The sequence below is a fragment of the Coenobita brevimanus genome, chromosome 87 (assembly GCF_032717465.1).
Source record: "Coenobita brevimanus isolate Jiangsu-jjx chromosome 87, ASM3271746v2, whole genome shotgun sequence".
NCBI lineage: Eukaryota > Metazoa > Arthropoda > Malacostraca > Decapoda > Coenobitidae > Coenobita > Coenobita brevimanus.
In genome coordinates this window covers 2,759,891-2,775,328 of record NC_137040.1, presented here as the reverse complement: position 1 = coordinate 2,775,328, position 15,438 = coordinate 2,759,891, and the positions used below count along the sequence as shown (strand labels likewise).

General features: G+C 44.3%; 1 protein-coding gene across 1 annotated transcript; it reads left to right on the top strand.

Moving 5' to 3' along the window:
* Window positions 1-5,277: 5,277 nt before the first annotated feature.
* LOC145410916 (uncharacterized) lies at window positions 5,278-13,333 on the top strand. The gene is made up of 8 exons (XM_080280959.1): window positions 5,278-6,464; window positions 6,931-7,065; window positions 7,696-7,804; window positions 8,203-8,330; window positions 10,276-10,429; window positions 11,409-11,553; window positions 11,899-12,062; window positions 13,133-13,333. The coding sequence occupies exons 1-8, from the start codon at window positions 5,359-5,361 to the stop codon at window positions 13,202-13,204; spliced, it is 2,013 nt and encodes a 670-aa protein (XP_080137085.1). The 5' UTR covers window positions 5,278-5,358; the 3' UTR covers window positions 13,205-13,333.
* The last annotated feature ends 2,105 nt before the right edge of the window (window positions 13,334-15,438 follow it).

Sequence of the window (15,438 nt, the reverse complement as noted above, 5' to 3'; positions counted from 1 at the left end):
CAATATCGCCCTACATACAAAGCACATTTCCTATCTATCTATCTAGCTATCTATCTACTGTATCTATTGCCAGACGCCGTAATTCCGTAGGGGGTGGCCGCAAACAAATCGCCTCCACGTCGCCCTGTCCCCCGCCATTTCACTGCCCTGCTCCCAGCTCACATCCCCCTCTCTCATATACGCACGTTTCCACAGCAGTATATTCCATCTACCTTCTCCCATCTTCCACCTCCATTTCGCTCACTCCTCTGCCCACCCCCTCCACTATTCGTTTTTTTAATGCAAGGAAGAAGGAACCAAAGGCCAGAAGCCCGCAAGATTGATCCCTCCAAGAAAAACAATAACAAGATAACAGACCCCCATCTAATTCCTACCAGACATCTTAGACTTATACCTTATGGGCCGACCTGTCACGTCCATCTTCACAGGGTATACTCCCCTCCACCGTGCGCCATCATCCTCACCATCCCAGTCCGTCCTATCCACTCATCCCTTTTCTATCCCCGCATTTATTTACTTCACCTGAATTACTCACAATAGGTTTAAATGGGCATAATTGATCTGAGGTGACCAGAAAATATCTTAAAAAACGTGAAATGAATAAAATACGTCAAAGTTGGCTTGATCTAGGTTGAGTCATAAAAATAATCAAATCCCTTTTTTATTATGGCAAGTTTTGATAGATAGAGAGACAGATAGATAGATAGATAGAGAGAGAGAGAGAGAGAGAGAGAGAGAGAGAGAGAGAGAGAGAGAGAGAGAGAGAGAGATTCCACCAACAAACTATTTTCTTCAGAGAGATTCCTAGTAATGAAGAGGTTAATGAAGTCTATAATCTAAGAGGTTAATGAGGAGTATAATCTAAGAGGTAAATGAGGAGTATAATCTAATAGGTTAATGAGGAGTATAACCTAAGAGGTTAATGAGGAGTATAATCTAAGAGGCTAATGAGGAGTATAATCTAAGAGGCTAATGAGGAGTATAATCTAAGAGGTTAATGAGGAGTATAATCTAAGAGGTTAATCAAGAGTATAATCTAGGAGGCTAACGATGAGTATAATCTAGGAGGTTAATGAGGAGTATAATCTAAGAGGTTAATGAGGAGTATAATCTAAGAGGCTAATGAGGAGTATAATCTAAGAGGCTAATGAGGAGTATAATCTAGCAGGTTAATGAAGAGTATAATCTAAGAGGCTAATGAGGAGTATAATCTAAGAGGTTAATGAGGAGTATAATCTAGGAGGTTAATGAGGAGTATAATCTAGCAGGTTAATGAAGAGTATAATCTAAGAGGTTAATGAGGAGTATAATCAAAGAGGTTAATGAGGAGTATAATCTAGGAGGTTAAGGAAAATCTATAATCTAACACATGCACGTCCAAAAGTTTCCCCCAAACTGAATAAAACCGTCTGGGCCTCAGCATGAATTATATAAAGATGGTAATCTCTCTCTCTCTCTCTCTCTCTCTCTCTCTCTCTCTCTCTCTCTCTCTCAGCACTGTACTAATCGGATGTGTTACCTGTACTCCCTTACTCAGCTCCTCAACACACAAACACCACTTGACACATTACACAAGCCAAACACACACACACACACACACACACACACACACACACACACACACACACACACACAAGAAAAAGACGCTGAATAAGAATAAGAGACAAAGGTGCAACAGGTAGACAGAGAATGAAGGAGGGGAATAGAATGTGTCACAGGCGAACGAGGTAGGAGTGATGACGGGAGTGCAGTGATCCAGTTACAAGGATAGGAGAGGATAGTGAGGCAAGCAGGAAGCAAGGCAGGGGGAGGCATGGAGAGGTAGATAGGCTGTGGTGAGGCAGGGAGAATATGGTAAGCAGGTTGGGTGTGGCAAGAAGGCACTGTAAGGAGGGAGACATGGTAGGGTAAGGTAGGTGGGAAGGCAGGTAAGGTGAAGCTGGAATGGTGAGGCAGGAGAGCAGGATGAAACAGACAGAAAGGGTGAGGCAGGGAGGGTAAGGAAGGGGGCAGGCAGGGAAGCAGGGAGGGTAAGGCAGGGAGACAGCAGGGATGAGGCAGGCAGGGTGACGCAGGCTGGGAGGAAAGTAGGGTGAAGAGGAGGGAACCAGGGTACAAGACATCCACGAGAGTCAGCATATATAAGGCGGATAACACAGGCAAGACGCTCACTCCCACGCCCACCCCACACCAGGTAAGACTCTCCCCACTTCACCTCCTCCCAGTCTAATTTTCTGTCTTTCTGTCTAGGATCACCGTCTCACAAGTTCCTGTCTTTCTATTAAATCCTGAACTTCATCTAATAGAGTCTGTCAGTAATACCTTATTCAGTTTCCTTCGGTGAATGATTTTTTTTAGAACATTAACATCAGAATTTTACTTTGGAATTTGGAAAGTTCTGCAGTACTTCTTTATTGTCGTTTCTTGTCAGCGACCTTCACACTTCACAACTATTATCATGGATCTGCAAACATTATAGGAATCCACATACTCTCCATTAAATGCAGTTTTCTGAAATTCTGTTCCTCCCTTCGCAAAGCTGCCACTGTGGTGACGCCCGACAACTTCTGCTGACAATAAAGTTAGGCCATTTTGCAGCGAAGACTGAATCATCCCCGTCTTGGAAGCCTCACGCATCTTGAGTCTGTATCCGCCAGTCCACATAGGCTCATTGCATTTTAGCTTCCTGTCCTTCAGTTACCTTATCTTATCCATCTTGAGTCTGTATCCGCCAGTCCACATAGGCTCATTGCATTTTAGCTTCCCGTCCTTCAGTTACCTTATCTTATCCTATCTTCGAGGATTATTCTTTCCCCTGTCCCACGACAGTCAAGTCCCCATCCGCCGGTCCACCTCGGTTCCTTGCAGTTTACCTCTTATCCTTCAGTCCTATCTTCATATTATTATCTTAGAGGTTTATTCCCGTCCCGATCCTACTTCAGCTATGTTCCCATCTGCCAATCCACATCATTTCCCTCATCCTTGCCTTCAGTATTTCAGTCTTCAACATTATCTTATATATGAAACCCTAACCTAACTTGACCATTCAGCCTTCAGTTTTAGTTTGGAGGTTTATTATCTGGACTTTACATCAGCTGAATCCCAGTCCCCCCTCTCCACACTGGTTTCTGGCATTCTAGTCCTCTATCCATTAATCTTATCTTGGAAGCCCACCCCGCCCTGACCGCCTTACAGTTCAGTGACCATCACCAGTCCACCGGCTTCCTGAACTCAGCCCCGTTCTACCTGACCTGTTCCTTGTCCGACTTTTGAGAGCCACATTTCGATTACTTTAGATGGTTAACAGGGACATACTGTTAATAAGGGTCAGCGAGAATGGAAGGCTTCGTTTATACATAAGAAGGTGTGGTAGTGTGTGTGGAATACTCTTACTGCTTCTAGATTATTTTTCTGAGCTTAAAGGTAAAGTGAACTGTCTTAAGCCTTCTCACTCACCTGTCTCAGCTCACGTGGTGGTATGTTTTCTTAAGTCTCCTCACTCGGCCACTTCTACAGCTTCTTTTTCTTGTCAGTCCTTAAGTGGCTTAATGCAGAACCGAGCCTCTCCATGAACAGAAGGGGATAGCCAGTAGTAACTCTTCCCCACACTGAGCAAGTACGAGGCGAGGAGGGGTGTCTACAGGGAGAGAAATGCATATGAAAGTGGAAATGGTATGTTGATAGTATTAGCATAAAAAGTGTTTGTCTTCTGTATTCCCGTGCATTTGGAAGACATCTTTCCTTGGCGATTTATTTTGCATACTGAACCTTCATATTCTCTCGTATGCTACTGATTGCTTTTAATGCAGGTATAGGTTGCATAGATAACATTCAGCAGGTTATTAAAGTGTTCTATTCGGAAATAAACCGGTAAGGACGAGGTATTAAGAGGAAGCCTTAGCGGACGAGACAACAAGAGTGTATGAGTCATCGACAGGAACAGAGTGTTTATATTACGTTACTTCCCTCACCCTTTCACCCTGTCACTCTCTCACCTCCCTCACCCTCACTCCTACCACTCATCCTTCACCCCCACCCATCACCTTCAAAACTCATCCTTCATCTCTCACCTCTCATCCCTCACCCTTCTCCCTCACCCCTCACCCCACACTTCACACCACCATGCCACTCCATGCTTGGGTGGCCTGAGCGAAGAAGCCTTACTAAGAGGGAAGGAAACTTAGTCTCACACATCGCCTCAGGACTGCATGACCTTCTTGTGCTGGGTTTCCTCTGTGTGTGTGTGTGTGTGTGTGTGTGTGTGTGTGTGTGTGTGTGTGTGTGTGTGTGTGTGTGTGTGTGTGTGTGTGTGTGTGTGTGTGTGTGTGTGTGTGTGTGTAGTGGGGGTGTCAAGTGTGGCAGTGTGTAGCGTGGCAACGTGGGTGTGATTATGAGGAGTGGTAGTGAGTCGTGTGGCAGTGTAAGGAAGAGTGATGTGAGGTGTGGCAAGTGGTAGGGTGTAGCGTGACTGCAGGGTGTGGCAGTGTGAGGTGTGCAGTATGAGGCATGACTGCGATGTACTGGCAGTGTGAGGTGAGGTATAACAGTGTGAAGTATGACAGTGGGGTGTGTGACAATGTGAACAATAGTGTGGTAGTGTGTCCAGCATAGTGACTTACCTAAAGCCCTGTGTGATGAGGAAAAAAAAAATCTGAATCAAGTTTGCAATCGCCAGCTGTACCCCTGGTAATATAAAGATCTCTTTCTTACAGACGAAGATCTTACAGCGAGACGTTATCAACACATCTATGCAATACAACAACTTTCTTCTGTGATATCCAGAATATTCTTAACTAAACATAATATCAGGCTGACAAGTGAGCCGTTCATCTGTCCGTGAAAAGAAACTGATCATATGAACGCTTGTGACTGGTGAAGGACACTGGTTTTTGGTTATTTGGCTCTACAGATAAGTACAAGGAATTTATAACCATCCTGGGAAACTATATGCTATTTTGGATTGAGAACTGAAACACGAATAAAAACAGACCTCAAACATTCAAGTATCCGAAAAAAAAAAATCCGAACACCATACTGTAATCAACAATGGCCATCCACTGAAAAAAAAAAAAAAAAAAAGGCATAATTAACCATACTGAACGCCCGAGTGATATCCTTGTCACTGGCACGACATTTTACCAACTTGATCTAGGTTCTCTGATCGCCACTGGTGCTGAGAGCGTTAGTGAATGTAAAAGAAAAAGGCTGAGATTTTGTACGTACCGACTGCACCCCAAACGGGATTGAGGCGTCTGGCAATAGATAGATAGATAGACGACGGTCACTACGACAGGCAATCGGCTTTTACCAAGTCCAAGTCTTTCCCTAGAACAAGCCCTGCAGTAGTCGGTTCTCAAAATGGCGAGTGCGGTTACCTTCCCAGTGGAGCAGCGGGTGTACTCCTGGCTGATTTCTAACATCTCCCGCCCCGCAAACGCAACCCTCTTCCCCACCACCCCTCCTCCAGAAGCCTTCCGCTATGCTTGGCTGCAGGAGACGCTTGCTTCCGTGGATATGGGCTCGAATCTCCCCCTGCAGGATGTGTCGATTGGTTTGGTGGCTTTACTGGTGCTGCAGGAGTATGTAAGAGGTCCCAACTCCATATTGCCGTCCATAACTCGTAGCCTAGGGAAAAGAAGAGTCGACATTTTGAACATTATATTGGTGAACATCCTCAAGACGCTACTGGGCTTGGTGCTACTGCTGGTCATGATACCCCTGATGCTCCCTGGCTTGGCTGTCTTTTGGCTGGCGTCTCTTACAGTTAAACTTGTGTATATCATGAAATTCGGGTCAAGTGTGACGAAAGCAGAGGGCATGGACGGCTTGTGGGGAATGGAGAGTGAGGAAAGTCGACCCTTCATTACAGTGTGCATCCTGGTGGCAGGGGTACCAGACATAAACAAGATCCGATCTCATGTTATGAAAAAGGTTCTGGATCTAAGGGACGCCAGTGGTGATTACAGGTTCCGCAAGTTCCGGCAGGTGTTCACGAAGGAGTGCGGGTACTACTGCTGGAGGGATGTGGAGCGCTTGAACATCGAAGATCACGTCAGGCTGATAGACCTCCGCGCTCTGCACAATGACACTACTAACCTGGCACAATTCTCCAACCTACAAAAAGACAAACTGGCACAACCCTGCGACCTATATGGGGATAAACTAGCACACTGCAACCCATACAACAGCAAGGTTAACCACTGCGTCCTATACGGCGATAAATTAGTACCCTGTGATCTACTTAATGCCTCTGCTAAACTAGGCACCAAGAACGGAAACCAGGGACTATTTGAGGGCATTAGGAGTGATGGCACTGCTCAGACAGGCCGGGGAGAGTTTGGTGTAGCGAGAAGCAGCACTATGGACGACCTGGTGCAGCGGGTGATCAGCGAGGAGGGGGGCGAGGCGCTGAGTGCTGACCGCCCACCTTGGGAGCTGATACTTATGGTGCGGGATGACAACAGGTGAGAATTTAATCTTCATTTGGCCGAAGAATTTTGATGGAATGAATATATGGTAATGTGAGAGGCGTTGACTACTTTTCTAAAATCCTTGTGGACGTGAGAAATTATAGACGCTTAATTCTGGCTAAAGCAAGATTATTTTATTAAGCATAGGAGTGGTCAAGAGTTGAACACCAGTTAAAATTGGTTTAAACTTAGCTTTCAAAATCTCGGCTTAAATCATCACAACACAATAACACTGCATCCTGAGAAATGATATAAAGCAATGAAGGTCCACTACTTTTGAAAAGTGATGATAATTTTTCTCTTTTAATTGTGTTTCCTCGTGATCCTGTTAGTAGGTCCTTCCCACATCATTTATACCAGAGAACTAAGGTTATGATTATAAGAGTGATATCTGCAACTAACTATTGTGTGTGTGTGTGTGTGTGTGTGCAAATCACGTGACTTTGGGACGGTGGTTCAGGTACAACGTTGTGCTGCGGCTTCACCACGCCATCGGTGACGGGGTGTCCTTCATAAGACTGTGTGTGGAGGCCCTGGTGGACACGCCCCTACCACCACCACCAGTAGGACCACAGCCTCCCAACGCCTTCGTCAAGTGAGTCTAGTTCTCCCTCCATCACAGTACCACACAGAGGACTTCGTAATCCCTGTCCCTTAGCTATTTATCTTTCGTCTTACGTCTTAATTTCTCTTCTGTAGCTATTTATCTTTCATCTTACATCTTAATTTCTCTCCTTCATTATCCGCGAGTATAGTTCTGCCTTCAACTCAGTACTGGTCGTATTCTAACTGCCATAGGAGTTTTCGTTGCGCCTCTTCTGTAGCGATTTATTTTGCAGCTTACACTTCACACTTTCTCGTAGAGCCACCGCCAACAGCGTCTTCATAAAGTGAGTTCAGTCCTGTCTTAATTTCAGTGCATCATGATCCTTTCTTTTAAACTGAAGTCGAAATGAACGAATTTTAACTTTGCTGTCTTTTTTCTTTCATTGCATCACGGATAATGTTCTTTATTTTTCTTATTTTCTTTTTCTTTTTCTTTTTCTTTTTCTTTTTCTTATAAATATATGTAGACTAATACTAACTGTAGTCAAAACAGGAGGGGTATTATAATGAATATTTTTGTGGTGTACAGTTGCTAACATGAGGGCATACACACACACACACACACACACACACACACACACACACACGCAGAAATAATGGTGTGGTATGGTGTTGTCAGGGCGGCAATGATGGTGTGGTCAGTGATGGTGCTGCCTCTGGGGCTCCTTCAGGTGGTGGCAAATTTCGACCGTAACTCCCTGCACGGCCCTACCCTCTCAGGACGAAAGGTTAGTGTTTTATTTACGCTGACATGATGCACAGATAAACAGACACACGGAAGGACGGACGGGCAGACAGGCAAATATATGGACAGAGTGACAGGCAGACAGACACACAGGCGGAAGGACGGACGAACTGACAGACAGGCAGACGGACGGAGACACAGACAGACAAGGTGAAAGGTAAAGAAAATCAAAGACAGACAGAAAGATAGACAAACAGACAGCCCACACAAAACTGGACAGAGAGATGTAAACAGAAAAATTATATACACAGACAGAGATTAAACAGAGGCAGAGACAGACAGAGCCATGGTGAGACAGAGACAGACAGAGATCCAGAATGAGACAGAGATAGATAGAAATAGATAAACAGACAGGTATCACTGGTATTATTGGTATTTCAGATAATGACGTGGTCCAAAGGGTTGTCACTGCAGATGCTCCGGGAGGTGAAGACAGCGACCCACACCACCGTCAACGATGTGCTCATGTCTTGCCTTGCCTCAGCACTCGCCAGGCACTTCGCTAAAAGGTTGGGTCACACGCACACACACACACACACACACACACACACACACACACACACACACACACACACACACACACACACACACACACAAATATACACACACACACACACACACACACACACACACACACACACACACACACACACACACACACACACACACACACACACACACACACCCATGCACACACATCTTCCTTGCATTAAAAAAAATGCTAGGCAGCTATACAAGAACGTGAATAAACCACTAGAATAAGACAAGGATAACAAACTAATATAAAAGGCGTCTTTAGGCTGAAGGGCGTAGGAGATAAATAACTGGCAAGGGGAAATAAGTCGCCATAGGGAATGTGTTAAACAGCCTCTTAAATCAAGGATACATATGACCCTAAGACTGAGGTTAATGTGATATTAAAGGATATTAATAACGAAGAAGAGAACTTTAAGGTGTAATACATAAACCAAATCGCAAAGGAGGAATTGCTACGGTCTAAATCCCCGCACACACGACCGTAAGACTGAGATTACTCTAAGAGACTCTAACGTTGATTTAACAGGACATAAATAGCACACACGAGGAAATAAATCACTAAAGAAGAAATGTCAAGGAACCCTCAAAACCCACGAAGAAGCTGGGGTAAGACTGAGATTACTGCAAGACGGTCTGTACTGACAGGCCCCACGGTAAACAGATTTGAGCACTTCCGCCATTTGTTGTGCTTCGGTGTCTAGCCAGCCCTTGTACACACTTGACCCTCGTGCTCTGTGTGGCTGCTAAGTAAAGAAGTAAATACTGTAAATAAATAACAATTCCTTATTAATCCTTGGAAACAATCAGATCGAGCCAGTCACAGGAACAAGCGATTAATGTCACTGTCGTAGAAACAATATGACGGTAGAACTGATGACCGGAGAGCAAAATCAAATCATTTAATATCTGTGGGCATGCTTAAAAAAAAAAAAAAAAAAATAGTGCTATACTTTCTTGGAGGACAAAAAAAAAAAAATCCATAAAATCGCTAAAAAAAAAAAAAAATGCTATAATTGCTAGAGTATAACTAAAGCCTGGTAAAATGTATATAGATAATGCTGACAGACGGAAATTTATATCTGAAGACCATGGGATAACTTACCCATGGTGGGATGACGTTGACTTTTGTGGGGAAATAAATGAAGAAATTACTAAGATCATGACCATCGTAACACAGACAGATAGAGACAGACAGACAGAGACGAGACAGGCAGACGGACAGACTCAGACGGCGTGGGGAGAGGTATACAGAGCAAGCAGTTTGATTTCTTTGGGGACGCGCATCAGAGGATTAAGAACGACCCAGATAAAAGCCTTCCTCTTCCTGTTTCGTGCGAGGTGTGGGGCAGATCTGCTTAACAGGGTGTTGAGGTTGACACGTCCCTACGCTGACACAAAAGGGGGAGGGGAAGGGAGTGGAGATGGGGGAGAGAGAGCGTGTGTGTGGAGGGGTGGGGAGAGAGAAAAGAGAGGGGAGAGGGGTGTAAACTCCGGACTTACCCCACATCACTTTTTTTTTCCTTCTTTTTCTATACGAAGGGATTACGTGGGTACATTTTCTCTCCCCTCTCCCGAGACACAGTACTATATCCATATAAAAACTGAAACGCATGTACATTCATCTGCTAAATTTATTGACACGGCCATATTCTGAAATCCCATCGCTTCAGTAGGTTCCATAAAAGCTACATAAATCTCAAAGTACTTAAAATTCAGCCATGGAAATTCAGATACACCTGGATTTGGAATGTTTGGCTTCATTTATGGATGTCAGAGCCAGGTGGGGTGGTGAGTTAGAGCTAATGTGAAAAATTGAGTTCTAGGTCTTGTAACATCTGCTCTATATTTAAGAAGAGAGAGAGAGAGAGAGAGAGAGAGAGAGAGATGTGCTGATACCTGCGTTTTCTTGTCATGCAGGGGCGAGGTGGTGCATGACGTGACAGCGGTGGTGCCCCTAAGTTTCCATGACCTACGCGCCCCTCTCACCCTCACCAACCACTTCTCTGTGGCCGCCGTCAAGCTGCCCTCCCACCCAACATTCACGCCACTCAACAGGCTCAACGCTACTAAGGTACTGTGCGTGACGATGATGATGACGAGGAGGAGGAGGAGGAGGAGGAGGAGAAGGAGGAGAAGAAGGAGGAGGAGGGGGGAGGAAGAAGTGATGATGATATGATGATGATAATGATGATGATGATGATGAACACGTCATTCCCTTACAAAACGATGTGTGATACCAAAAAAAAAAAAAAAAAAAAAAATCCTGAATGGTCTTTGAACACGCACGAAAAACACCCATAGTGGAGAGCGTGTCATCAAATTACACTCTACACAGGTTAGCAAAGGGGTAAAATTGCCATCTCTCCATTTTGAACGTAGTGCTATGGCAGTAATGTAACACAAGGCTATAGTACTAGTCACAAAAAAAGTACTATGGAATGTATGTAGAGCCGTAGTCTTATTCTGCCACTGAGCTACGGGATATAAGCTGCAAAAGGACAAAAATTTTCTCCGGCCTACAGTAAATAAATTATAGGTAAATATAGAGCATGTGCACATCTTCTACGGACTGGTTGGTTTGATGGTACAGTATGTTAAATACCTGAGTGTGGTGCTTACAATAATTAGGAATATAATAACACAAAATACATGTATAAATTAAGATAACACAATAATTAAAAAAAAATAGTCATTCCCTCCCCACACTACTAAACGGCGCAATATATGGGCAAAAATCTATTACCCACCTTCTTGTGCACTAAGGTATAGATCAAAGCCTTCTGTGATACCCAAACAAATTACAATCGCCTTCCCACCTTTGTGTTCAGAATGTTGGACGATTTCAATATTGCGCATTAATCTTTATTTTCTTTTGCACTGTGACAATTTTGGCGACAGTAGATTGCGAACTGATCTCTATCCTTCTACACTGCGACAACTTCCTTTGGTTACACTAAATTGCTCATTAATTTTTATCCTTCTACACTTTGACAACTTTTTTCAACTACACTTTACACAAATTCTCACTATCTTCCTACCTGCACACACAGAGACTGCTAGACGGCGTGAAGCGAGACCCGACACTACTGGCGGTGTTCTGGCTGGTGAGGGAGGTGAGCCGTGTCTTGCCAGCCGCAGTAGCCTCCTTCCTCCTCTCAGGCAGCGGAATCACTCTTGGCGCCAGCAACGTGCCCGGTCAGTCACGCTGCGGCGGAATATTACACGAATTATACACTATAGCTTCAGTCTCAGGGTTCAAGTCGGGCCCAAACTGTTCGAGCTTCATAATAAACAAAGTGTGAATGTTAAAAGAGAAGCGTATAACACTTCTTAGCAGCGTGTCACTGCAAACCAACACAGCAGAAGTTATAGACAGAAAAAGAGCAACGTTTATATTCATCAGTCAGTCAATTAAACCTGTTCAGCCTATACCCCATCACCTCTCATCACAGTATAATAGGAGTAGATCTTTGAACAGAGTAATCTATCCCCATCCTTCCTTTCTTCCCCCATTCCTCATTTCTTCATCTCCCTACGCAGGTCCCCAGCAGGATATAACCATCTGGGGTGATGCAGTGGAGGACCTGGTGTTCTGGGTGCCTAACAGAGCTCCGGTGGGGGCGGGGGTGTCCTTCATGAGCTACAAGGGCAAGGTTAATGTCGGCTTCAATGTGGACGAGACTCTGATCACCTCCAAGAGAGAGGTGGGTCATAAGACGAAGTGAAATGGATATTCTACACAGTGTTTGAAGTCTGGGCAGTGGGATGTGTGTGTGTGTGTGTGTGTGTGTGTGTGTGTGTGTGTGTGTGTGTGAAACAATGTGATGTGGGGTGTGGCAGCGTGAGGAAGGTATGCTAATGTGACTGAGTTGTGGACGACAGTGTGAAGTGAAGAATTAAGTGGTGTGACAGTGTGAAATGTAGCAGTGTGAAGTACGAGGTGATAACGTGATCTACTAAGTTACACGGTTCCTTCTTCCTTGCATAAACACGGTGACTTGCCTAATTCCCTGTATGACAAGAAATGAAAATCCAGTACATTTAGGGGGGGGGGGAGTTAAGAACCTGCACATGTCGAAATAATTCATGAAGCTCCATTCATATTTACCCTCCACTCATATTGTTAAACAGAAGATGAACAGAGGAAGGAACAACAAATTAAATGCAAAAAAAAAAAATTCAAATACAAGATCACAGGTGTCCTCCATTAAAAAAAAATTATATATGTTTTAATACGATACTGTTAACTTACTTTTAACTGTACTCAGCATCAGGGAAAAATGTAATATAGATTTTCACTCAGTGGGCTGTACTCTTGCTGACTCAGGAGGCTTCGTTGCACTTTCCTCTTGGTGATTTACTTAATACACCATTCTAGTCTTTTGTGTGTGGAGTCAGGATTCCGGGGGCTTGAATGATGTGTGAATGTGTAGCTCGTCTCGAAGGACATGTTGTTGATAGTTCTTCCATTTTGGCTCTTTCTTTTTTCTTGTTTCTGTATCGTATCTCACTCCATTTTCAGGTTATAAGAATGATGATGATGATGATGATGATGATGATGATGATGATGATGTTGATGATGATAATGATGATGATGATTTTGCTGCTGCTGCTGCTGCTGCTGCTGATGATGATGATGATGATGATGATGGACATAAAGGTGTAATATACTAAACAGAACGCAAAAGGGAGAGGGGTTACGAAACTTTCCATGGTCGACGAAAATACGGTTCACTGCGTACCCTCTCTAAAATACTCTCTTCCCTCCACACAGGCGCAGGAGTTGATAGAGGGAGTGGAGGAGGAGTTATACCGCCTCCACCACAGCCTTCTCTCCGCCCAGTAGCCCACCTTTTCCCCCTCTGCCGGAGTGTGGGGCAAGCTTGAGTCACAGCCGGCAGTGAAAAGCAGCATGGAGGGTGACTTTGCCTCGAGTGGGTCTAGTCTTCTTGGAGTGTGACCTAGCATCGTTTGGTCTAGCCTTCTTCGAGTGTGACCTAGCATCGTTTGGTCTAGCCTTCTTCGAGTGTGACCTAGCCTCAAGTGTGGTCTAGCCTGGTTGGAGTGTGACCGACAGCTTCAAGTATGGTCTAGCCTGGTTGGAGTGTGACATTCAGCTTCAAGTGTGGTCTAGTCTGGTTGGAGTATGACTTACAGCTTCAAGCATGGTCTAGCTTGGTTGGAGTGTGACCTACAGCTTCAAGTGTGGTCTAGCCTGGTTGGAGTGTGACCTACAGCTTCAACTGTGGTCTAGTCTGGTTGGAGTACGACTTGCATGGGAAAGCCTTGAGGGTGGTTGAAGTGTAAGCCAACCTCATGGAGTGTGACTCAGATTCAAATGTGCATGGTGAAGCCTTGGGATTGGGTGGAGTGTGACCCAGCCTTGAATATGGTCTAGCTTGGTTCGAGTGTGATGAGCCTTAATGAACATGGTCAAGCCTCTAGACGGCTTGGCGGGTGAACCAGCCTTCAATGTGGTCTAGCATGGTTGGAGTGTGATCTAACCTTAGTGTGTATTACCAGGCCTTAAGACTGGCTGTAGTATGACTCAGCCCCAAGTGTGCATGGTCAAGCCTTGAAATTGATTGGAGCGTGACCTATCCTCACGGAGTGTGACTCACTCTTATGGAGCGTGACCCAGTCTCAAGTGTGCATTGTCAGGTCTCGAAGATTGGTTAGAGTGTTGATCTAGCCGAGATCCAGCCTTAAGTCTGGTGTAGCTTGACTAGAGTGTGACCCAGCCTCGAGACGCTGTGTTTACTATGGGGCCTCTTGCAAAGCCTAGACTGTGGCTCACTCTGCCTGGAACATGAAGATGGCCCTAGTCTTGTAACCTATCAAGTTGCAAGGAGTGTGGGTTGGAAAATGGGCAGGAACATAAAAATATACAGAATTTCATCATTTACAGATAAAAAGCGAAGTAGGTCGTGTACAATGCAATGATCATGAAATGTTACAACTGAAGACGATGCTTGGTTAATGAATATCTGTGCTGGCTCCTTGGGAAGGAGAGGGGCGGCAGGCCTACTAAATATATCTGGTGTGTAAAAGATGTTCTGTCTTATGGTAAAATGATAATGGTGGGATAAAAAAGGGAGAGGTATTCAGTATCCACAAGAAACCCTCGCTGAATCACAAATATCATCGTTTTTGCTGTTGCCCCCTGATCCAGATTCTTTGAATCTACGATACAAGAATCCAGGAGGGCAGTCAGGATACGAGTACAAACATCCCTGATGCCAATTAACATCGTGCATTCAGGACCATTGAAATATTCGAATGAAGGCTTCCAGTCTGAGGAACTACTAATACTGTTCAGCGGCAGTAAGTGAATTATGCAATAAAACAAACAAAAATATCTGTTCTGTATTGCACGAAGATTTAAACCATGCCCATACATGGATTCGGGTTGTATCTGTAATGAACTATGAGCCAGACCTGAAAACTATTGCTCATCGATCCTGATGAAAAAAAAAAAAAAAAAAAACAAGATCACCTGAATGAAAACGAACGTTTTCTAGGAAATCTGAAGCCAGTACCAGCATCCCGAACACAGTCCAGTTAAAGGGGTATGTAAACAAACTAATGTTAATCTTGGCCAGAGGCTAACTCAATTTTTATATGAGCAAATAGGCAAAACAACGATTGGTGGTGCAGTGTGCTTTCTTCAACATAAATTCGGTTCATGACTGTCATATGATACGTTAGCTAATATCTGTTGGTGATGTTTCGGATAACAGATAATGTAGCCTGATCGAGAGATAATCGTAAGTTATTGACAGCTTGTGGATGAGGTTCCGGAACGAGAAAGATACTGTGGTCTTACGTGAATGAACCCTATATATATCTCGCAGCCTAAAAACCTGTACGAATAAGGGCTCATGATCACGATATATCAATTATATCGTGGTCATGACAGTGTGAAAGGTATTGTGCTGAAACAAAAACAACTAACTGAGATCCTGTGGAGACTACAACTAGAAGGTGGCGTGGCGTCCAGTTTTTCACAGACATCAAACGCCTGTAGGAGTGCCCTCCTAAGTACTAGGAATGCATTAACATTAGCGTGGTGGTAAGTTT